The sequence below is a fragment of the Dreissena polymorpha genome, chromosome 1 (genome assembly GCF_020536995.1).
Source record: "Dreissena polymorpha isolate Duluth1 chromosome 1, UMN_Dpol_1.0, whole genome shotgun sequence".
Lineage (NCBI taxonomy): Eukaryota > Metazoa > Mollusca > Bivalvia > Myida > Dreissenidae > Dreissena > Dreissena polymorpha.
The window spans coordinates 158,303,161-158,328,057 of NC_068355.1; the positions used below are offsets into that span (position 1 = coordinate 158,303,161).

Below are 24,897 nucleotides of genomic sequence, written 5' to 3' on the forward strand. Positions count from 1 at the left end.
GATAAATCAGCGGTATATTTCATGTTTAACCGCATAAACCAGACACATCTTGGATTATAATTTGATGTAACAAACCTATGAAATGTCATTATGCTTAAATTTAGAGTTTTGTTAATAGAAAAGCATGATCTTACATGTTTTAAACACAATTTTCGACTAATCCGTTCTCGATGTCATATGTATTTAACAAATGTTTTCGAAGTAAAACATATACCCGACGTCGTAGCGAAACGGACTATGCTTTGACCTCGTCAGCCCCAGTGATATCATTGATAACAATGCATTATGTCGCTATAAGGTATATCTGTTATCTTGTTCAATATACTTTTGCCATGTCTGAATTTTCAGAAAGCATATTCTATAGCCTCGACATGCCATTAGCAGTAGTCACAAAGTCACAAAGTTTCGTATTGTTTACTTTGCACTTGTAAATGTATTTGTTAGTTGCCGTGTTTCTATGTATGCAATTTAATTTATAAAGGACGCATCTTATACAAATTGCTTTCCAATTACGCTTTGTATTGCTGACTTGTCTGCCCTGTTTTATTTGCTCCATATTGTTCGTGTGCTTTTGGACACATATTTATTCAGATTTGATATTGGTTTGATACCTGGTATCAACGGCTAATTATAAATGAAGTTTATGATCGAAAAGTCATATAGATTATAGGTATTCAAGTACTTTGTTCTGTCGTAGTGTAATTAATTCACATATTGGATACCTCCACCAAACATTTGTAGGAGAAGGTTATGCTACTTGTTTGAATATCTTTATCGTTGTTATCGTTTCATGATACTTTACATGTTGTTGATATTCATTAGTTTGTTTGTCGTGTTCATACACGCTTCTCCTATATCAAGATTTATATGTTTTGTAGCATATATGTGTAGCATGTTTTCACAGCTGGAATCGATTCACTTAATATTTCAAGACAATTGATATAAGCTGTTTAATTTAGGTGTTTTATTGGTCAGTATCTGTTAACGTCATATAACTGACGCAACACGAATTCTAATGATATTGCAGTTATGCCATTATATCTACTTTTTAAATTGTTTATGAATGCGTCGTGCGAAAATGGGTCTTATGCCATATGCGACCAGCATAGCTCCAGATCAACTTGCGCATCCGCGCATAATAGTAAGTAGCTTCCATGTCCGCTAATGTAACCGCGAGACCTTGTGTGACAGCGCAGTTCATGACCATGTTTCGTGGTAGCACAAGGGTTGAAAGCACATGACATAATACCGATTTTTGCATGACACGGGTCATATGTTCTTACATGTATTTTAATGAGTATGGTTATATAGATAGAAGCTTATTTGATTATAAAATTCACTAATTGATTGTTTTATTCATTAATTACTAAAATTACCAAACCTTCTGAGTTCATTAGAGCTAGAGATCGGTATGTGAGTAATTGGTAGTTTCAGCTATTCACACCATAGCATGAAAAACCTGTGTCCCTATGACAACTATCAATTTAAAATATTTTGTATTGACCATTCAATATACAACGATTAATTTTAATATAAGTGTTTACACCATGTTTTTTTACACAAAGTATGCCTATATATTTTTATATGTTTTTTTCATTTATATTAGAATGTTATAAGGTCAAATGAATTATATGATGAATACATATTTATACATAAGATTGATTTATACAAAGAGTATTTTTGTCCGTTCATATAATCGTATTTTTAATGTAAAGAAACGGCTGCATAACAATGTCAAACAATTGATTGAATGGATTGTCAATAAATAAACACCGATGATACGAACATTCCTCAATTTTTATTGAATAATAGTTTCGTACATCACACAAAATGATATATTGATCCTTTAACTATGCACACACAGACGAATTGTTACTATCATAACATAAATGTTTTAGTTCTGCGTGTTTTAAATGTCACCAAGCGATGAAGTGCAGTCGTTATTCGCCCACACGTCAGTCTACATCGTTTAAAACATACGTGACCTTTTAACGCCTTCACAAAAAAGCACTATAACTTGCGATCTTGCGAAAAGGGGATTTAAAGCAAATGCGAATACCAAATTTGAAATAAGTTACCCCCATCTTTACGTCAAACAAAAAATTCAATGACATTTAAGAAAAAAAAAATAAAAGCTTATCTTTCTACCACCTTTTATGAAATAAACTTAAAATGAATCATGTTGTGTTTTTTTAGTAAATAACCGTAGTTTAAATGTTTAAATACTGTTCTTGCAAAGATGTTAATTGCAGTTTTATGTCTGTCATTTTGTACTTGCGTGCGTGCGTATTTGTTTAAGAGTGTTTTTTTAATTATGATATATTTCATTATTAGTGTGCATGCATATATGATTATTTATGTTTTGTTCTTATTGCTCAAGATGAAATATGATGTATTTGTTGTAAATTGTATTACATGTATGTTAGAAGACCTTGTTGAAAATAAGAGAAATGTATTATATAAATTGCATATGATGTAATTTCATCTGATGTTTTTTTCATTACCAAGTCTATTTTCTTTATATAAATAGAATTATTATTATTCCTGAGCCGTCATCAGAACTTATAATTGATGACTCTACCGCAATATTCGCACCACCGTTTTGGTTACAATGTATTGATCAAATGAAATTCAACTACTAGGAGTTTGAAAATAATTATAAACTTTAAGCTACAATACACTTAGATTATGTGTTATAGTAGTTTATATAAAAACATAGTGTCATTGTTTTCCGCCTATTATAGATTTAACAACGTTGTTAATGAAGGAAAAAAGTAAACAATCAGAACATAGATCTACATTTTTATAATAGTTTGTAAAATAAATATTTTACGCCGTTTCTGCGCAGTCTATGTCTTGCAACTAATGCAATATAAAACATTTTTTTTGTGTAATCAAAGTTAACCTCCAGAACTGTTTAGTGGATAAGGAAATCGTTCCATCCACCAATTGATGCAACAATCAAAAGATACAGTTCACACACAAAACCGAGAACGAAATAAATACTAATTCTACATGACATTACTTATTGTTTGTTAATAGCAGACCAAATATCATTATTTTAGCCATAAACTCTAACGAAGTTGACATTCATCGTCTTTACAAAATTACGTCAGCGTGCATTGCGTAAATGTTTGCTATATATGAAATAGAGGATATTTGTTCATGTCAGTGTAAGATCGTTTGTTATTTCACGAGTGATCATAGAGAATATATTTTCACGAGTGGCGTAGCCACGAGTGAAAATATTATATTTTCACGAGTGGCGTAGCCACGAGTGAAAATATTATATTTCTATGATAACGAGCGAAATAACAAACGATCTTACACTGAGATGAACAAATTTTCAGTTTCTTTTATGCCCCTTTTTCAAGAAAATAATTCACAGCTGTTTCCCTATTGCTGAAAAGTTACCCTTTCTCGGAGTTTCTCCCGTGGCGTGCCTCAATACATTGATATGACGTCATTTTGTTAACAAAATGACGTTGTTGACCTAATTACGTCATTATTCCAAGGACATTCTTCAATTAAACTCTTTTACAATGTAAATAAACGGTAAAAAAGCATTAAACTAAAAGAAAACGCATTGGATTCAGTGGAATATCGATTTTGTTTCACTCGTGATCATAGAAAAAATATAAACAAGGATATAAACAAGGGAAGTACATCTTGATATGATAATCTATAAATAGAAAAAGGAATTTCGAAAATTTGTTTTTTTCATCGGTGAAAAGAACTTTTGTGTTATTTTCACTGCTGTTATTTCACTGCAGAAATGTCTTATTTTATCATTAGGTATAAAAGAAAACAATATTCTCGGCTAATAACGTCATATTTAATGTGTGAAGGCCGTTGGAAATTACAACGTACTTCCTCTGGAGACTTCGGATATTAATGAACAGCTGAATAAATAACAGTTTTATAATCATTATGAAATTATGCTATAAATTGAATATAAAATCCTATTTTCCATCATGCTGATAAGTACGTTAGGGAAGAACTAAATTGCTTTTAAACTCATCTATTAATTGCCTTGTTTAATGTAGGAATTATGAAGCATCTTTGCGTGTTCACCATGCTATTGGTCTGAACAAAATTTTTCGAATAACAAACCTTTGCTAAACTTGTTCTTAGTTTGCAGATGTCCTTTATAACTTTGGTGAGCGTGGAATCAAACCTTGAAGACTATTATGTACGAAAGCGTTTTTTATATAACAAAATTAACATTTACCATGGAAGTTCTGATTAAAAGTACTTGTCAAGATAGTTTTAATTATTTGATATTTAAAAACATTTCAAATCTGTAGTATATTTATTAACAATATGTGCATTTTTACGACAAGTGCTTAATAGATCATTCAAAGCTCAATTCTCTTGAGGGAATTTACGGTTTAAATATTATAAATTTATCAGGAGTGATGTTCATAATCACAATTTGTCTTCCAACCTATATGATTAGAATTTTGGGCACAACGAATACTCCTTTGGAAACGACACTTCTTTTAATATCTTCTTTTGTGTAACCCTGTCGGTTAGTAAACACTGTATTATAAAACTAAAATGAAATTCGAATACTTAAAAGCACATGTGTATACTATTACTTTTCACATCTCTATCATAATACAGCGTTACAGATGTGCGTTAGCATTCTTTTTATAAACATATACGCATGTCTTGAATGTAACAGACGATGATAAGTATCACAGCAATTTTGTTGATTGCATTTAAATATAGCTGTTAACAAAAGAGGTCACTTGACACAATTTCTTTTTTGAGTGTTTCCGTATCATTGATCATCACAGCTTCGTATGCTGGACTTGGTTTGTCATTACGTTAGTAGTTGAAGTGGTGTACATTGAATCCGCACGGGATATTGCGGCATACATCTGTCTTTCATGGTATCCAAATAACGTCCGGAACCCTGAAAATAGGATGCTATAAGCAAGCTATAACTTAACAAAAGTGTTTTAGTTAAAATGAAATGACGTGTTTTTACTTCGCTTACAAATAATCGATCGATCATAATTTTTCAGAATGATTTTGATAAGAGTAAAATGCGTTTGATTAGCCACGTAAAAAATGCGTATTTTTATTTCAAGTACCTCTTCTAAAGTTCTCGTTAAAACCCGCATAGATAAGCGGATTTAGAGCGCTGTTGGCAAATGCAAGCGTGTAGGATATGAACTCAAGAAAGCTGTACCATTGCGGCAACTGAAACATAAAAAAGAGTATATCGCAAGAACATTCAATACATAACGTTACCCTTTTGTACGAGTTTAATGTTTTATGTAAATGGAGTGCCATTAGAATTTTCAACAAAACGTAACATAATTTTGCAGCTTGACTTTATTATAAACATCAAAAGGAATTCCGAGTTAGTTTTTTTCAATTAACTAAACATTTTACAACTATTGACTTGTAAATGAATACTTTATGTAGAACCGTACCTGTTCCGTCGTGTTTGGTCGATATTCAGAGTATAGTATTACGATTTCCAGAGGTAACCAGCAAAGTCCGAATGTGGCCAAGATTATAACCAGCATAACAACAACCTTGAACACAAACAAAACACATCAGCACAGCAATAACATATTTCTTAAAAACAGAGTGTTATAAATTCTGGTAGCTTGTTTGACCGAAACGAAATGAATGATTTGTTTGTTATTAATGTCAGTTTACTGTTATAAACAAATCAACTAGTTGAATTAAATCATTATTTTTCACTTTTAACTACACTGTATTTAGAAACGGGGTACACATTTCCTTTTTTGTAATTTAATTTCCAGTCCTAAAGTGTTTGCAAAATATAAACGACATCTCTGGCTATGCTGGAAACTGTTTTATAAGACTAATGCTAAATCGATAACATAGCCAGATAGGGCATGCACATGCATCCATGCCAGTATAGTATACGGAAATGATTGAATACAATCGGTAGCAAAGGACCAGCTGCATGAAGCGTACCTTTCGTTTCACCTTTCTTTGAGCCTTTATTTCTTTGACTGAAATCCTTTCTCCGGGCGCCTGAGTAAACCATACAGTGAGTATAATTAGGAAGTAAATTACTGTCATTACCACCATGGGTACAAAATACAAAACCACTGTAACAAAAGTGTAATAAACTTTTCTTCCTGGAAATGAGAACGTGATAAAACCAGTCGCCGGGTCCACATCGGAAGTCATTGGCCAAGTGTCATCACACCAAATCTCAACGTGATTTTTCCAGACTCTCGACTCCTCTTTGCGAACGAACAGGAGAGGTGATGCCACGGCTATGGCGCATACCCATGTAATGACTATAGCGTAGCTGGCTCTCCTCTCGATGATGTGGGCTTTCATGGCAAACACGATGCCGAAGAATCGGTCACAGGCAATCAGGACGAGAGAAAATATCCCGGCTACCATTGATGTTACTGTAAGAGAGATAAGTTCCGATAAATATTCATTCTCTTTAATTAAAACATGTCTGTTCTAGCCCATACATTCAAGAATCCTTCTCCTTAATTTAGGTCAATACCACCTCTTTGATTTTAAGGACTGAATTGCCTGTGAAATTGTCAACTTTAAAGTTTTATTGTAATGAAAGTCTTAAAGCAATAAATTATGCAAAATTTCCATTAAAAACAAAAAATATATGGTACAAATTATTAAGTACTAGGTTGGACCATGTCTGGTTTGATATGTTAAACAAACTTATAAAACTAAATGTTTCCTAGCACTCATATTGGCCATTGATATCTTAAGCAAGTTTCTAGTTGGCTTTTATTACTCACAAAACTTAAGCAGACATATATTCCACGTACATATATTATAAACACGGAAAAGTAACCTTTCGAAACAACAGTTCAGTCTCCAGCTATTTATAATTGATCATACAACGAAAGGATATATCATTATATATATGAAATGTACTGATGGTGAATGCTGCTTTATTTTAAAGATATGCTATTTATTCATTAAAATTTGTATATACACATAACATAAACATATAAAACTGTGGCGTTGAGTAACATTCGTTTTATAAGCTAGTGCTCATTATTTGCAATTAGCACATGGAATCTTATTAATTGCCGTAATAAAACTGCATGAACCATAATATATTTTGATTTAATCAACTTGCTTGGGATAAGTGCTGTTCAGTTTAAGTTATGATACTTCATCTCGCAAGAGCGATGTATTTTATGTAAATACATAATTAAAGACACTTCATCGCAAACTCAAATGAAATGGCAATTACTAAACAAAGGCAACAAAACCTCGATACATTTTGTTTGAAAACGCAAGCGTTTTAAAGAACAATTATTTCTACAATTGTAAATATGAATACTATATACCTGAACAATATTTTATCATGCATACTAAATATGAACATATAAACAAAATCATTTTTCTATATTAAAAAATGTTCAAGAGGTGTTTAACATTCGAACATACAAATTTAACTTTGAGCGTTTTTTACACTTTAAACAATTTAAACAGATATTAAACGATGTAACGTAAATTCGAATGGCGGGCCCGTTATCTTAGATGCGAAAAAGTTACGGCGCATTTTCCATTCGTCTAAAGTATAGTTTTGCGTGTAACCCGCTATGTGGTTAATAATGCAACACTTATCGTCTTCGTGGGTGCCGCTTGGGCAGTTTCACTGTTGGAAAAAAAATCACATTTACATGTGTACGCATGATTTTACGTCTTCTTTTCATGAGAATTTAAACATTATCGCGTAAAGTATTACATCCAGAGAAAAATCAGAACGTGTGCATGTAATTTGATTGCGTGTTCAAGAAAACTATTATGTAAACAAGAAACATAAAATCGTTCAAATTTTCAAACCTAAGCCACTATATCTTTTGTTAATGGCTCCTTTCAAAAGTATGTTGTTCATGATACAGAGTGACCTTTTGAATTAATACCAGAACCATGAGAGAAGATTCCAGCGGTTGGAGGGTTATAGACACACCAACACTTGGAATAATTAACTCAATAAGGAATAGGTGATATATATTATTCGCTGATAATATTTAATGTAACCCACTCAATGGCCTATTCATTGGCATTCGATTATTTGTAAAGAGCTGTTAACATCAGTTCCAATAAATACTACTTTGACTTCGAATTGACATTGACTAAACAAACTAATTAATATTCGGGGAAAATATAATTCTTATTATTCCATGATACGAATCTTCTTCCTCTATACGTATAACACAAGTTGATCACATATACAGTTTAGATAAAAAACTGCAGTTCAACGATTATCTCACAAATAGTATTAATGTTAAAATATTTTTTAATGCGTTATCTTTATTTTTCGGTCGATAAACAACGTGTCGCAGTTATGTTGAAAAAACAAATCATGATTACCTACCGTGTTTTAAATAATCACAACTCCATACAGTTTGTTACTGACTAATAGACAACGATGCAAGAAAACATATTTATTTACTACATTCTTATTTCAATGAACGGTCAAATTCGAGTATAAAGATATTCAAATTACGCCAAGTTCGAAATATATATTTTTAATCTTATCTGTTGAGTAGTTTTGGAAGATACAACAAATTCTAATTTTTGTGCAAAATATACAACATTTAACATTTGGCGCGTTCAATCATTGTTAAATATGTTTTTGTAATTTAATCCGTTTATCTGAAAACTGCGGAATCACCGTTAGTTATAAATCTGTTAAAATGATTTGGTCTTGTTTTCACAAAAGGCTAGACCTACACAATTGAGTTATGACAATGTTTTTTAAATCTCGTAAGATTTAATTGCTTTATACATAGATATATCGGTCAAAATGTCACGTGAATAGTATTCGTGAGTATGTATCTTACCCACTTCAAATCTCGCGAACACAACCAAAATGCAACGTCGGCAGTATTTATGGTTCCGATACATAATAAATTAATAATGTTTCAATGTCAACCTTTAATTTTGTTAACTGACTAAAATTTTTGTTGAAACAATTATGTCTTAAGCATCTAATTTACAATTTCAGACCAATTATAAGGATATTTGATTTTTTTTAACTAAACGTTTGAATGTTCTTCTTTGTTATGACAATTTCAACAAAAAGCAATATCTTGTACACGTGTTCTACAGTTTTTATATTATTCAAATATTGCGAACATTGTTATTACAATCATACTTTTACCTTGAGCAAATGAGTTGAGTTTACAAAATACTTTTCCCAGTACCCATCCCTCGGTAAGATCGTCCACAAGTCGAACCCAAGAACAACACGCGGTCACTAGAAGGTCCGATACCGCTAGGTTCACCAGGAAATAGTTTGTAGTGGTCTGCATGCGCTTGTTCCGAGCGACCACAACCATTATTAAGATATTTCCGATGATGGCGATAAGTAAAAGTAGCGAGTAAATTGTTATTTTTAAAATCATCTCCCAGAGCGGTACTTGTTTGAAAGGTACTGGGTAGTTATAATTTATTTCATTATCGTAATCCAGCCTGCTTGTATTTTCAGTAACATTAAAAATTTCACCCATGGCATATTCCATCTTTTACATTTAATTGTAAAAACAAAACACACAATTAGTTGCAATCAAAACATGATTGAATATATATAAAGATTTATTAAGTCCATCAAATTCAATGCACGTTTATTCATTAACAATTTCCTACATATAAGTTCCAGTAAACAGACAATTCAAGAGTCGGTACAGTCTATGTCAGAACGACAAACTGCGTAAAGTCAGATATATCCTTGCTGCGCGCCGTTTTTCAATAGTTTATCAGCGCTGTCGTAGCGCCTGCTAATTTACTGACCAATCGCTGTGTGAGTTGTATCGGTTTAGATCAGACATCGGTTGACATGATGAAATACGATGCCATCATCATTAATTTACCGCGAGATTATTCAACTACAGCGGAAACGGCATGTCCAAATGAAGCGATAAGCTAACGTTATTTTTCATGACAATTAATAGCAACCCGTTATGTGTGATCGAAAATATTAAGTATTTAATGGTTTGATCAGCATAGGTGATCGTGAAGCCAATACCATTACATGAACACGTAAATTTGTATCGATGTATTTTTCGAGACTCTATTGTTAACAAATAATACCTACAGACAATAACAATTCAACGACAGTTAACGCGACAAAACGACAATTTCATATTGTTAATACATATATTGTATTTATTTCCATTCCAAAATCATCAAACATCGACGTCTTTACCTATTTTCCATTACTACAAATAAAACAGGGAGTTAAACATAAATCGGTCCGCTTGATATAAAGTGGACTCTTATTAATTCACGCACGCAAGTACGCGCACGCACGCACGCACGCACGCACGCACGCACACACCCACACTGTTCATGAGAGCTTTAATTGTCTTAAGTGTTCTAAAGCATTAGTTAAGACGCACAGTAACAGAGCAGACATTACCAGGCACATCAAAATTTGACATTAACATTGCGAATTTTGTTTTTGGCTGATTCATTTGCAATTAATAGAGATTGATAGTTCAAACCAAAGTTAGTTACACAGTGAAAATTATATAAGGTCGTATACTCTAAAAGTAAAGGTGCAATGCATTTTTTTGTTATAACTTCTTATGTTTATCACTTAACATGCCGCACGGGCATGCTAATATGCCAAATATAAACGACATACATTTGACATTTTCATATTTCGATGTAACCATTTTTGTCCATAGCAGCTAACGGATCATCGGTTTCCCAATATATATATAACTATAGTCTATTATAGCCAAAATATATTATACTATACGTCTATTATAACCAAAACATATTATACTATATGTCTAATATAGCGAAAAGATATTAAACTATATGTCTATTATAGCCAGCTACAACACTGTTTTGTTTGTTATCGCATATTTTCGACATAAATCTTGTAATAAAACATGTCTTAAAAATTAAATACAGCTCGCCATAATTCAGCCTGCACTAATTAACTCCATAAGGATCAATTGTAAGAATAGGTTGTTATCTGTATTTGCATTCGTGTTTGTTCGCATACACACAATTGTAATTTTAGAATTTCATGACACCGTCTTGCATACTCTGAAATTCACTCACATCAAATCCTTGTCCGAGAAATTGTTAAATCGGTCGATACAAACACTATAAGATTGACAATGTTGATCATTCAATGTTGAACTGGTGTTAACATATGTTTGCCTACAAAACGAGTAACAGAAATAATAAAACGGGCCCTGAAAGTCGAATGAAAATTAGGAGCATGGTTTTGGGTTGCTTAATAGGCAAACATCAGCTCAAAAAAGGCTACATTCAAGAAATAACGATAGCGTAAACACTATTTTGATTTTAAGATGGTTTGATACATATATGCGTAATTTACATTTTGTACTTTTGCCTATAATTTGTTCAGTTGTGGAAGTCATCCAGCATTGTTAACGAGCTGTTATAAGTCAATAAGTAATGTAGCTTATGGTAACATAGTTCGCCTATTTTTGGGGCGATTGCCTTCTTCAATTCGCCTAATATGTAACATAATATACGTATACCGAAAAATGTAGTCCGTTACTGCATTTAACCACTTTGCATCCAGATTCTGCATTCGCAAACAAAATAGCTCCGATGAGCGCGTTCGCTTCATGACAACGTATTTTCACTGTGGCATTAGCACCCGAGTAACACGCAGTCCTCATGGGAGGTCACACAGCGACGAAATATTGGTTAAATACTGTACTATCTACACGTAACCGATACAGCGCATTTATGTGCTTTCGTTTTAAATAATCAACTGCGTTCGCGATATGGGCGACATAATTTAATTACCACGCGCTACATTGTTTACTGTCAAAGTTAACATCTCAATGTTCTCTTCTCTACAAAGTTGTTATATGACAATTCGCCCCTGCTTTTCATGCCAGTTTTAAACTTTTTCCTTACACACGAAGAATATGTTGTGGTTGTCACTTTCACAGCAGCTAATTAATTTTCGTTAATGTTTTCCAAGTAATCAAAACAATCTCGTATACTAGTATGTCCGTCCTAACAGTAGAACATTATCAACATTTATTGTTTGTTCCCATAAAGTCGCTATATGACCTACACTGTGTCGGTGTGTTTTAAAATCCAGCAAATAAATTAACTGAATATATAAATAGTAATTTAATTTATATAAATATATGAGTAGTAATTGAATCTACTTGATGTATAGAAACCTTATGACAACGTTTGTCTTAACGAAATCTCAGATACATATAACAATAAGTCAGAGTAAAAACCTAGGCTCACCGGTTCAAATGATAATAATCAAAATTGTATTCACAAACGTTTCTCAGTTATGAATTGGCACGTACGACAATGAATTGTTTTAAAATTTAGCATTTACTTGTAACTCGAATTGCTAAATCATATATTATGTTGACAGCCTGTCACCCTTCCTTAATTCCATATGTTTTATTCAACAAAGGTGATTGGTTGACATCACGGTGTATGGTGTTTTTACGACCACAAAATGTGAGCAAAATCGACCCAACAGTACTTTCAGTACTTTGATTTTAAGAAAGCTGCGTGAAAATACAACCCTAAAGTTGACATGCATACACGCTCACCTTTTACGTGTTACATACCATGTTTAACTTACACAATTTACTCTAAAAATACACTATATGCGAGATTTGTGTTTATAACATGACCTACGCTACAGGAGTGAAATAACATAATGCCCAATTTTGTTTATTACATGGGTGTTATAACACAAGTTATATAACTGTGAAATGACGTCATTTTTTGACGAAATGACGTCATTATTCCAGCGAATTTCTTCAGTTAAACTCTTTTACAATGGGAATAAACTGTGAAAAGATGTGTTACAGTCAAAACTAAGAACAGCGGCCAATCAAGGAAAATGGCCAAAGTGACCGTTGTCGATGAGTGACCGCTATTCTCGGGTCACCACTTTTTATATGGTAGGTCAGTTGGTGGTATTGCCACGTCGTTATTCCACCTTGTTGTTCGCACACAGTGTAAAATAAAGGTTTATTGCGATAATTAGTTAACTTGGCCTACTTACTCATGCATCTCGTTCATGCAGTAAATCCAAGAGTTGGTATTGCATGTTTTGGGGTGCATTTTTAAGTAAAGATTGCAACGTGTCATCGACGTCTGGTCCGAACAAATATAAAAGCAGATTCGCGGTCATAAACCGAAAGTACGGTTTAACTGTATCGTTCTATTTCAAAGGAAAAGACGCCAAAATCTTGTTAAAATATTTAGTTTGTTATACAAGTTGAGAAAAGCAATGCAATATATATATTTTTCCTGAACAAACGAACACTTATCCTTTTATAGCCTTCTTTTAAAAACAGTCGCCAGCTTTTTTCACACCTTATCAGCGATAAAGATCTATTGTCTTTGTCACGCTCTCATGCTAAGTCGTTATAAATGCAGCCGATAATTGCTTCTAATACATATTCTTATTGTTACGCGCACCTGTCTCGTTTGTGTTCTTAGTTTTCGCCATCGAAACGACAGACGCGTGTTTGTGGAAATTTATTATGGCACTCAACATACTTCCGAGATATTTATAGGTGGATTTCAATGTAGTTATATTATTATTATGCTATGTGAAGCAGATCTAAATCATAAATGTTAAATTGACCGTATTGTGCAATAGAATTTCAAATAAAGTATTAAAAAACGCATCCGCAGTTTAACATTTGCAATTATCGGGAACGTTAAACGTGTCATGTTTGAAGTCGGAATGAAAATCTCACGCAGAAGCAGTTGTTGTACTATTTATAATGCATGATATACATAGGCCTTAATTTTCGTGAATAATGTTTTATAGGAACTGGCTATGGAAGTCTTAAATTAACTTATGTCGTGAGTTTGAGTGAATGTTGGTTAAATTTCTAAACAGTTTGAACTCCAGGAACTCGTTCAAACAACTGATGAACGGCCATCATTTCAGATTATAAATGTCCTACTGTGTTTTGTCCGTAAGGGACAAGTGGTGCATTTTTTTCTTCTGATTAATATCCATTTTCCAAATAAGCAGATACATTTCTGTTGTCATGCACGTGATACTCAATATGCTTTCTCCACTAGTTTTCGTAATATGGGACGCAACAAAATTTTCCTCTTAGGCATATTACGATATGTTATCATGTTAAGTATACTAGTTTGCGGATAAATAGTAGTAACATATCACTTAACTTTACGATCTCGAATGTGTGCCATTTAATTTATAAAAGTTCTGACTTGACGTATGCAACTCTTTCCCGGCGACGAGAAATCGTATTGAAAGATAATGGATGGTATTTAAATAAACTTACAATACAAACAATGATACAAGTTTAAATTTACAAAATGGCTTGTTCCAATTTATAAGATGAACATAAACGCTAAGTATTGCTGACATAAAAGCATAAATTTTCGGATTCCTGTTTACAATACGTTTTATGATTGTGTCAAAGTGATTGATTGATGGGGCTTTCCATGTTTTTTGCTCATCGTTAATAGAATTGTTTGTTTCACGCACTCATCACGAACGGTGTGGTAATTGTTAAACTGCGTGTAGGGGTCATATCCCGTAAATAGTCTTTTAATTAGTTATCAACAATTGCTTTTTTGTTATTTATTTATCAGATAAATATCTGACCTGCAAAGGTCATTCTGATGATAAAGTGTGTTTACATTTAAAACGGTGTATGGGAATATAACAACTGCATTCACATCGATGTTAAACGTGTAACTTATATTCTTATTATTATTATGATTATTTCCAAACCCTTAGGGCTCCGCAGATACCCTCACTTCGTGTGCCTCTCTGTCGTTAGAAAACCATCGGCATTTCGTGTTAGAGTCTGATGTTGAACCCGCTTAAACGAACAAAACCGAGTTATTTTGTAAGTTTTATATAAAATAACTTAAGAAATTTAAATATGAACCAAACGCAATTATCAGATATAAGTTTCTAGCAAGCATTTGGATGAATGTAACATGGCATTTAAATTGACTACATTCACACATTGGCTGCATAATTGTCCGCACTAAGATGTGTGTTAAAAAAAGTCATTTTCAATAATCGAAATGTCATTAACAAAATGTTGACTTCAACGTAAGCGTTGTAACATAAAGATTGCCCTTGACAGTTGTACAAAACACTTGTCGGTAGTTCAAATACAGGTAGAAATATGTCTGTAATAGATGTGTAATCATCATGAACGGATTTGTAATTGGAAACGATATACCATGTATACGCAAGGGTAAAACATTGATTCATAAGAAACAGACTTTAACAATTATCTAACATTTACTTGCAACACCTTACACATAGCTACACTTTGTAGAGTGTGCAATGTTAAACATATAAAATGGTCATGTTAAAATGTAGTCATGCATTAATGCACAGTAAAATAAAAAAAACACAATAATTTCTAATACGCATTCTAAAACATTCACCTTACATCTCTGTGTACACGATACATTAAAATGAAATACAATTACCACTCGTGCTAAACATACATTTAACAGCGTCATAATAAGGACAATTCATAAACACAAAGACAGGGATGAAAAGGGAAAAGGCACAAGAAAAATACAAACTTTGATCCCAACTATCAATGCTTGATAGTTATACACCAGACGGTGTTGTTTAATCAATATAGCTTATGAACTAATTGTTAATTATCTTCAGACGATATGTTTATTGCAATCCTTTATTCTGGTTCAACAGTGTTTTCAGCGGCTCTCTCAACTGTTGTTGTCGTCGATCACGGAATGTGTTAGATGATTGAGCACTCTTAATAACTATCATTAATGCATTTAGGCTTGCTGGACTCTTCACCGCACGTTTAATTTGTTCGTTATATTAATTAATCATCTAACGTTTATCAACACATATCAGGCAATTTGTATTTTGTCATCTTGTACTGTTATATGTAAATCATAGACATTGCAGGTACCTATAAATAATGTATTAATTATCTATAAATGCATGATTATTTTGAGAATGACTTCAACTAATATTATAAAAAATGGCTTAACTAGTTGTGGAACCTAAATTCTGAAATGATGAGCAATCATTGTTGAAAACATTGCGCGCGCGCATGACATATGCTTTAACCGCGTTACTAGCGTTCTTACAAAAACAAAGACACAATTCTTAAAAGCTACATTCGAAACTCGTAAAAATATCATGTTGGTGGTGTGAAAACAATATATGGTACACGGCACAATATTTGTGCGCACTTTTAATATCAGACAGACAGACAGACAGACAGACAGAATGTTTTATAGACGTAAACTTTACAGTTTTTTGTCATTTACAAATATTTAAGTCATATATCAATATATACTTATGTCAACGTTAACATAATTGCATTAAACTAAATATAATCTCGATCGCGTAAGGTTTATCACATACATAATAATACATTTTGAGTGATTTTACACAAATAACAGAATATGCAACTGTTATAAAGAGTTTTGTTCGACTAATAAATGAATAGTCAATTTCTGAATATATATAATAAATTTAACAAACACGTCTTTGCAAATAACAAAATATGCAACTGCAATATTAAGATTTTGCGCGACAAATAAACACATGTATAAATGCTGGAAGTAATGAATTTAATTATTAAATTGTACATAAAATTTAGAGGACGAAACCATAAACATAGTACAAGATTAAAAATGAGTTATACAGCGTTTTGTCAGACAAACAAGTACAGTAAAGAATAAATTGAATTTAAATATTAGGTAGCACAAAAAATTGCGTTGATTTTTATGCGAATATACTATTCGATTAGTTTCACAAAAATGTCGGAGGATGAAAACCATAAACAAATACAGTTATAAGAACGTTAGACAAGAGGAGTTGGTAAGAAAAAACACCAACAACAACACAACACTTACAGATGAAAAGGAATAGATAGATAAATATTTGGACAACAATGTCCAGGATGAGTTATGTTGGATCACGTGTTAGGGCTCTACAGATATACTTGCTCGTTTTTTTTTTGCTTTTTGTTTGACGAACCCATTAATTCAACAGATTTAAACATACTTGGTTTTCTATAGTAGTATGCTTTGATACACTCTTTTCGCAGTGAATTGAAGGCTAGGCATATCATAATGAAATGGTACTCGTCTTCAATATCTCTGACATGACATTTTGTACATAAGCGCTGAGATCTTTCTATATTGTTATGTCTACCTGTTTCAATGGCTAATTTATGGGACGAAAGTCGTAATTTTGAGAGGCAAATTCGCAATTTCCTCGGCAAATAATCAAGAAAAGGCTCGAATTCCAACGTGCATTTAAATAATTTGTAGGTCATTAATGAGCTGCTATTATTAATTGATTTGTACCAAGATTGTTTAAAAACATCTACAACAGTGGACTCAAAAACGATATGGAAGGTATCGAGATTGACAGAAGAGGGATTGAGCCAAACGTATGAAAACCCATATGAGTCCAGAAGTTTCTTCACATTTAAGGCCCAATTACTTTAAAAAGTTTTCATACTTTTGAATCGTTCATACAATTAAGATATAATTATGTTATTTGATTTGATGAGTTTACACCAGAACTTTATTATGCGAACGTTTCTGTTTATGTAGAGTGGATACCTTCCTAGTTCCCCATATACTCCCATATTGCTGCTAGAAGATTTGATACCTAGGAGCATTTTCCAAAATTTTAGTTGTATTCGTTCTAAATCAATAAACTTATCGAAACCCCAATTTCGCACCCATAATTCAAAGTTGCACCAACGAATGCGTCAATAAGTTGGCAAGCAATTCTTGGTCTAATATCTAGATTTTTTAGATTATGCATTAAAACATTTAGGGCTTTGAGACCTTTTCCAGCGAGAGACTCAGCGTTAAGAGAAAACGGACCCGTGTAATTAAATACTGTTCCTAAATAGTTGAAGTCATCTACTATTTCTATATTTTTATCTTTAAATGACCACTTTTTATTATGAAAAGACGGTCCTCTAAAAACCATTACCTTAGTCTTACTCATATTTACTTCAAGATCACAGAGATCACAATATTCACTTAAGTGATTAATACTTTGTTGTAGGTCAGTTACAGACTTGCTGAATATTACCATATCATCCGCAAAAAGCATAAGCATGAATATCAAGTCGTCATATGACAGTCCAGAATTGATGTCTTTTTCTAAAAATAGTTCAAGGTCATCTAAAAATAAAGAAAATAGTATGGGCGATAATACTTCTCCCTGCTTCAGTCCTATCGCACAATTAAAGATGTCTGAGTAGGAATTACACTGTTTTACGCAGCATTTAACTTGGGAGTAATGTCTTTCATGATTGTTAATCATTTACCGTTAATACCTGCGTTGTAAAGCTTATACCAAAGTCCATTTAAATAGACGGAATCGAATGCACGTTTCATATCGACAAAACAACAATGCAATCGTCCGTAAGTATTCACGATATTTTGAACAATAGCATTAAGTACAAATATTGCGTCACTAGTTGAGCGGCCTTTTCGGAAGCAGAATTGTGCGTCACTTAAAATGCCATTATTTTCAATCCAAGTATTTAATCGACTATTAGGAATGCTCGTAAAAAGTTTATACAGACAGCTGACCAGAGTTATGCCCCTATAATTACGCACGTCGTCCGGGTCATTCTTCTTAAAAACAGGCACAATGAAACCTTTGGACCAATCTGTAGGGAAATGACCTGAATTCAATATAGCATTAAATATCTTTAACAGATGTTGTGATAGTATATCAAAACTTTCGATAAAATATTCGTTTATCAAATAATCAGCGCCACACGATTTATTGCGTTTGAGCCGATGAACTGCCTTCTCTACTTCTTCTATAGTAATTGGACAATCTAGTTCTTCGAATCTGCCGTTATCAGTGTTAAAATTATGCAAATTGCAAACTTGTTCCGCTTGGGTATTATTTACGCTTTTTAAATCGTTCTGGAGGGAGGAAAAATACTCATGAAAATCATCAACGGACAATGAATCACTAATGCCGTTTTTATTTTTGCTAAAAAGCTTCCAAACATCTCTAGGCTTCGAGTGTCTAAGACTTACGATTTCTTTTAATCTTTTGTTTTTATATTTTTGACGCTTCAATTTAACAGTACGTTTGTAAATTGTTTTCTTATTTATCATAATCAGTCTATCGCTATCTGATCTGCTTTTATTGTATTCTGCTAGAGCTTTGAAATAGGCGGAATTTGCTAGGCGACACTCGTTGTCAAACCCGTCTACTCTTTTAAAGGACGTATTTTTAGAAAAAGATTGCCCACTGTTAACAGTCTTAGCAAATAAAGCCTCACCAGATTCGCTGAGTACTTTTGAGAATCTCGCCACGCAATAATCACGGTTATCCCGCTTTCTACATGACAACGCTAGCACAAATATAATGAGATTTATAATATGGTTGTAACGTCTTTGAATCATGTGTTTGAGTAGATGTGTAATAGTCTGATAAACATATTGTTGTGTTGTGTTGTGTTCAAAGTTTGTTCGTTTCTGCTTCCATCACTTTAGTCCAGTGATGCACATGACTTGATGTTTAACAAAATCCACATTTTAAGTTTGAACTATAACTTTAATAATTAAATATGTAATCAGTGCGAAATCCGACTATTCAAAGACATATATTCCTGAAGTCTACTCTAACTAATATGGAACAATGCAATGCTTGTATAGTATCTTCATTACTAGTAATTTAAGGAAAACGTCGTGTTAAAATATGAGCCTTGTTTTGAGAAAACTGGGCTCAATGCATGCGAGTAAAGTGTCATCCCAGATCAGCCTGTGCAGTCCTTACAGGCTAATCAGTGACGACACTTTCCGCCTTAACTTGATTTTCGGTAAGGAGGGACTAACTTGGAACTTAAAATTACAATAAAAGCGGAAAGTGTCGTCCCTGATTAGCCTGTGCGGACTGCACAAGCTAACCTGGGACGACACATTATGCACATGCATTAAGCCCAGTTTTCTCAGAACGCGGCTCATATGCATATCGTACGATCTCTCCAAACCTATCTTGAGTGTGCGTCTTCCTTACCAGTGTGTTAACCTTTCCTGCTAATATTGATCAAATGTGTTATATTGCACCAATACATATTCTACCATCTAGCACTACTAATGATAAAACCATCTCAGAATAAATTTGTATACATGTTTAATTATAAATAGTCAGCTTCAGCTTTACAAATATTAAGTTCAACTAAAGCCTCGAATGAGCATGTTTCAACAATTCATACGCAAACAACATAGGTACGTGATAATGCATATTCTAAATTTCTCAGTCAATGGATGGTAAATACTGGATTTTAAGAAGATGTAAAACATAACGTTTATTTGAATGCATTTCCCAAACCGTGTACAGATAGCTTGTCACGCATATAATTACAACTTCTGTCACATTCATATGAATGCTGCATTCTGATTGGATTTATTGTTCACGTGACCGGTTTTTCATTTTCCGATGAACCCACTTCGTATGCAAATTTAAACACGAATATTCATATAGATACTATCTGGTCATAATAAAGATGCAAAAATGACGTAATGTTTTACGCGAAACTCAATGGCGTTATTTTGTTATTGGTAAATAACGGATGACTTTATATTTTTTGCGCGAACTTCAACGATATACCCGTTTGACGGAGATGAAACCGAAACTGAAAATAGATTCATACGCTAGATTAAAAAGGACTTTTATGTCCCTTACCACGATAGAATTTCAGTTTTAAGATCATTTTGTGTTGTAATTATAAGAATCGAATAGCATTTTTCTGCATTTCATCGGTGTATGAACTGTCGGGAAAAATACACCTAATTTATAAAAACCTAATTATAATTAAATTAGGTGTAATTTTCCCGACAGTTCATACACCGATGAAATGCAGAAAAATGCTATTCAATTCTTAAATGAGGAAATAAATGTAAAAAATACATAACGTATTAAATGTCTTTGAAACATGTTTGTCAACTTGATGATGGAATTGTTTGCCAGCTTTCAAACTATTGGAAGTGATAATGTTTTTAATTTACTTGACATATCGCAAACCGCAACCAAAAATCTGACAAATAAAAAATAAAATTGTTATTGTTTTAAATAACAAAATTATAGTGTTCTGCCTCAGGAATTGGCAGCTCGGACTATTTTATAAATCTGGTCGTACAGACTTGTATAGTATCACTTATTTATTGAAAATAACTGAGCCAAAAACTCTCGAACAAATTTAGGATTTAATATGCAAATGAATAAACCAAGTTAGAGTTATACATAAACTGTAAGATAATGAATTTTTGAAAGTGTATCGATTTGAAGAAACTGTTACACAATTCTGCTGAATACACTCTCCTTTAAATATATATATATATATATATATATATATATATATATATATATATATATATATATATATATATATATATATATAAACTTGGAAAATTAAAACAATGATGTATAATCGAACCGTTATTTGGTATGTTTCAATAATGATATTACACAAACCAAAAACGTTAATGATGTGCAAAAGGTGCACGTTTGACTTTCCGGCTTATTGTGCTCGTCGTTAAACAAAGAAAAGAGCATGCATAGAACTTCATTATGTAAGAAATACTTACGTTGAATAACGATAACTCACGTCAGGCCATAAACAAAAACATTTGGAAAATAATATTCATACAGTTGGCTTTATTGTACTATTGTGTCTCAGCTGCATGGAATTTCACTTGTGATAAACTATATGATGTTTTCAAAAATGAAAATGCAAAGTTATGGTAGCTAATTCAATCAAGTATGTGTATATACTTTCCTACTGTCAATCTTTCGTTAACAAACTTCATGTTATTAGTATCATTTTAATTATTCATGATTGGAAACCTTGCAGCACTCATATCGTATTAACGAGTTTCCCTTGGTAATATTTGCATTTTTTTTACCTGCTACAGTTTACCAATACTTGACCTAACTGCCCTTAAATCCGTTTATTACCATGCCCCGGTAAATTGGACGCATAGTTTATTATTTATATTGTTATTCATATTGTTCAGTTGTGCTTAACTCGGATTATGTGATACGTTCCGATGACGCTATACGTTAAACATATTAAACGTTACATTTGTCGAGCAAATGTGCCTATATGTATATGGTTCTGAACAAGAAGCAACTCTAGATAGTCTTTCGTCACACTAATATAGTGTGTGCGGGTAATATAGTGGCCATACGTTTTTCTAAGATTTGACACGGTTACCTAGTTTTTTAACACAAGTCATATAATACAATCTTATCTAGCCAAGTTTCATTTAAGTTGCGTAAAACATATTAAATCATACGTGATCGACTTGTTTGTGATCCCACTTGACGGAGATGCAGTCTCGGCATTTACCATGTGAAGAAAACACTATAACCCAGTGTCATCAACATTAAACAAGGAATTGCAGGATTGACGAACATAATTGTAAGAGGTTCTCAATTCACCACAAAAAAGAATGTGAAACGTTAAATTGGATAAGTAAGATGATTCCGACGTTTAAGTGATGTTTTTATTTTTAATTGGTCAGATTTAAAAAAAAGAAAAAAAAAGAAACATAAAACAATTTATTAAAAGACATAAGACCACCATAGATCCAGAAAAAAAAGCGGTTTAGAAAAGACGAGCCATTGTTGTGGAAAAAAATATAAAGAAAAAACAAATATGCCGAAAGCAGCTTCATTTAGAACCAATTGCAACTTTGGGAATAATTCCGTAATATTCGATGTCACAAATGCGTGTTTGTTTAGTATTTTGAGGCCTGATTTAATGTTGTTGATTATTGCTCAGGCTGTTTCAGCAATAAATGCCGGTTTGAATAACGGTTTCTCAATAAGTATTGCATGCAAAATACTCATGAATTACAAAGGTATCTTGAAACAAATTGTTATTCGATTCTATGTGTTATATTTAGCTTGTGTCAGATGATACGTATACCAAGAGGCAAAACATTTTTAGAGCTGTCATCAAAACAAAAATGGACATAGTTTGTCGACGCCTAATTATACTCCATTATATTTTGTTTAATAGGTTATGAATATAATTTCAGTTGGTTTTTAATTATCTTAAAGGCTGTAGGTATCCTCTGATCGCGACGGCATTTTGTAAACATCCCACGTCAGTTTATAGCTTTACGCACCCAATGGTCATACCGGCCATTCTGGATAATAAAACTTCAATGAGAAAAACACATAATTTAACGAATTTCAAATTAAAGTGTAACTTAAGTTTAGCTCCAAGTCTTTTCTTCACTATTTTCACAAATTATATCCAGCATAACACATGCACTAATCAAATTGATTTATACTGCAGCATGCTTTTATTTACTCCGTAGCGTGCTGATCAGAAGTACGATTTGTTTAAAAAATCTTTTGGACTAGCAAAAAGTTATCTTTAAATGTGTACTTGTAATTCAAACATGGGCACATCCGATTACAGATAGGGCTATCAAAAATAATTTTGAAGCTGCAAATATAATTGGTTTCGGGATTGCTCAACAACAAACTTATACGACTCAGTGACAATCCTAATAAATCTAGCATAACGTTACCAGTAAAGTGCACAATCATGAGAAATGTGTCGCATTATTACTGATTATTTTGTGCATACTAAGCTGCATAAATATAGAATGCACTATATATTAACAATATTGATAAAATTTAGCTATTACACGTAAAGCCGGTACTAACACGTTTAATCGTGATAATTACAAAAATTATATCCCATAGAAGGTGAACCAATGTACTTTTAACGATCGAAATGACGACGCATCGGTAACATTAAAATTCTACGGTTGAAAATAAGTTGTATCGCGCATTATGAGGTGGGAGATTTAATGTCAAATGTATCTTGCCACATATTCAATACATACTGGGATAGCATATATCATATGATTTCGGAGTATATTGGAACGACGGAAAAAAAGGAAATATCCTTTCAAAAGGTTAAACTGTTGTATCGGTACGTGCATAACCATACAACATCACAGTACATTGTAAAAATTCATTGTATTTGCAAGACGCTTATCTAGACTACTTAAATAAATTAAGGTAGTGCAACTAGTACTTAATGCGACTTGATGATAAAAAAATGCAAAGTAAAGTTACACACTTGTCTGTTCTGTAAACGGACGTCGAATATCCTTTGGATGAAGTAAACTATTCAAAATTAACAAATCAAAACAATGTTATATTCGTCACATCCAACCTCTACTATTTTATATTCAAAAATTCAATGGATTTACCAAATGAATTTGTAAATAATCAACAAGATGACACAAATAAAGAAAGATATAAACCGTAGGCCAAAGGTTCTTTAGTTATAGCAGTTTTACATGTATAACCACTATACATTATATATCGTATCAATAGAATATGAAAAATGTTACTTATATAGTTAGAACGTTTGCATGAACTCTGTTTGCTTGAAAGAAGCAGTTATGAATGCAAGGTAACATATGCATCTTCCTGTTGAGAAGTTAATGCAATCGGTTATTGTGAAAGTAAAAAAGGTCGAAAAAGTCAAGAATGCGACTTCATCAATTTCTTATGTTAAACCTTAGGTTTATCAATATGTTAACTATAAACATGTCTTCTGATGATGCAATTCGGATATCGACTTATAAAAGTTTACTTTTTCAAAGAACATTGAACGGTATTATTATATAGGCCTCCCCCATCTCACGCGCTCAGACATGGTGCTCGGCCTTGCGGGAATGACTTCCATCGAAGCGCTTATCGACCTGCAAAAAATAGCATTCCTTGGCTCACTATGCCATGCTCCTACAGGCGAACCGTGCCATACGCTTTTCATTTTAAGACTGTGTCAGTTTGACTTGTGCGAAAACCGGAAAATTGGCTTTATTCCAGATATTATG

At 32.8% G+C, this 24,897-nt stretch overlaps 1 protein-coding gene across 2 annotated transcripts in view; it reads right to left on the reverse strand.

Moving 5' to 3' along the window:
- Window positions 1-3,821: 3,821 nt before the first annotated feature.
- The window catches only part of LOC127857741 (cholecystokinin receptor-like), a 41,523-nt gene continuing 20,447 nt past the window's right edge, over window positions 3,822-24,897 (reverse strand). The window contains exons 1-5 of one of the 2 annotated variants that reach the window (XM_052394407.1): window positions 9,158-9,687; window positions 5,965-6,413; window positions 5,448-5,552; window positions 5,103-5,211; window positions 3,822-4,921 (exon numbers count right to left, since the gene is read on the reverse strand). In XM_052394407.1, the coding sequence (XP_052250367.1) occupies window positions 4,797-4,921; window positions 5,103-5,211; window positions 5,448-5,552; window positions 5,965-6,413; window positions 9,158-9,518 (1,149 nt within the window). In that variant the 5' untranslated portion in view covers window positions 9,519-9,687 and the 3' untranslated portion in view covers window positions 3,822-4,796. Of the gene's footprint in view, window positions 4,922-5,102; window positions 5,212-5,447; window positions 5,553-5,964; window positions 6,414-9,157; window positions 9,688-24,897 lie in introns of those variants that run through there. The other variant, XM_052394398.1, reaches the window with a different exon arrangement.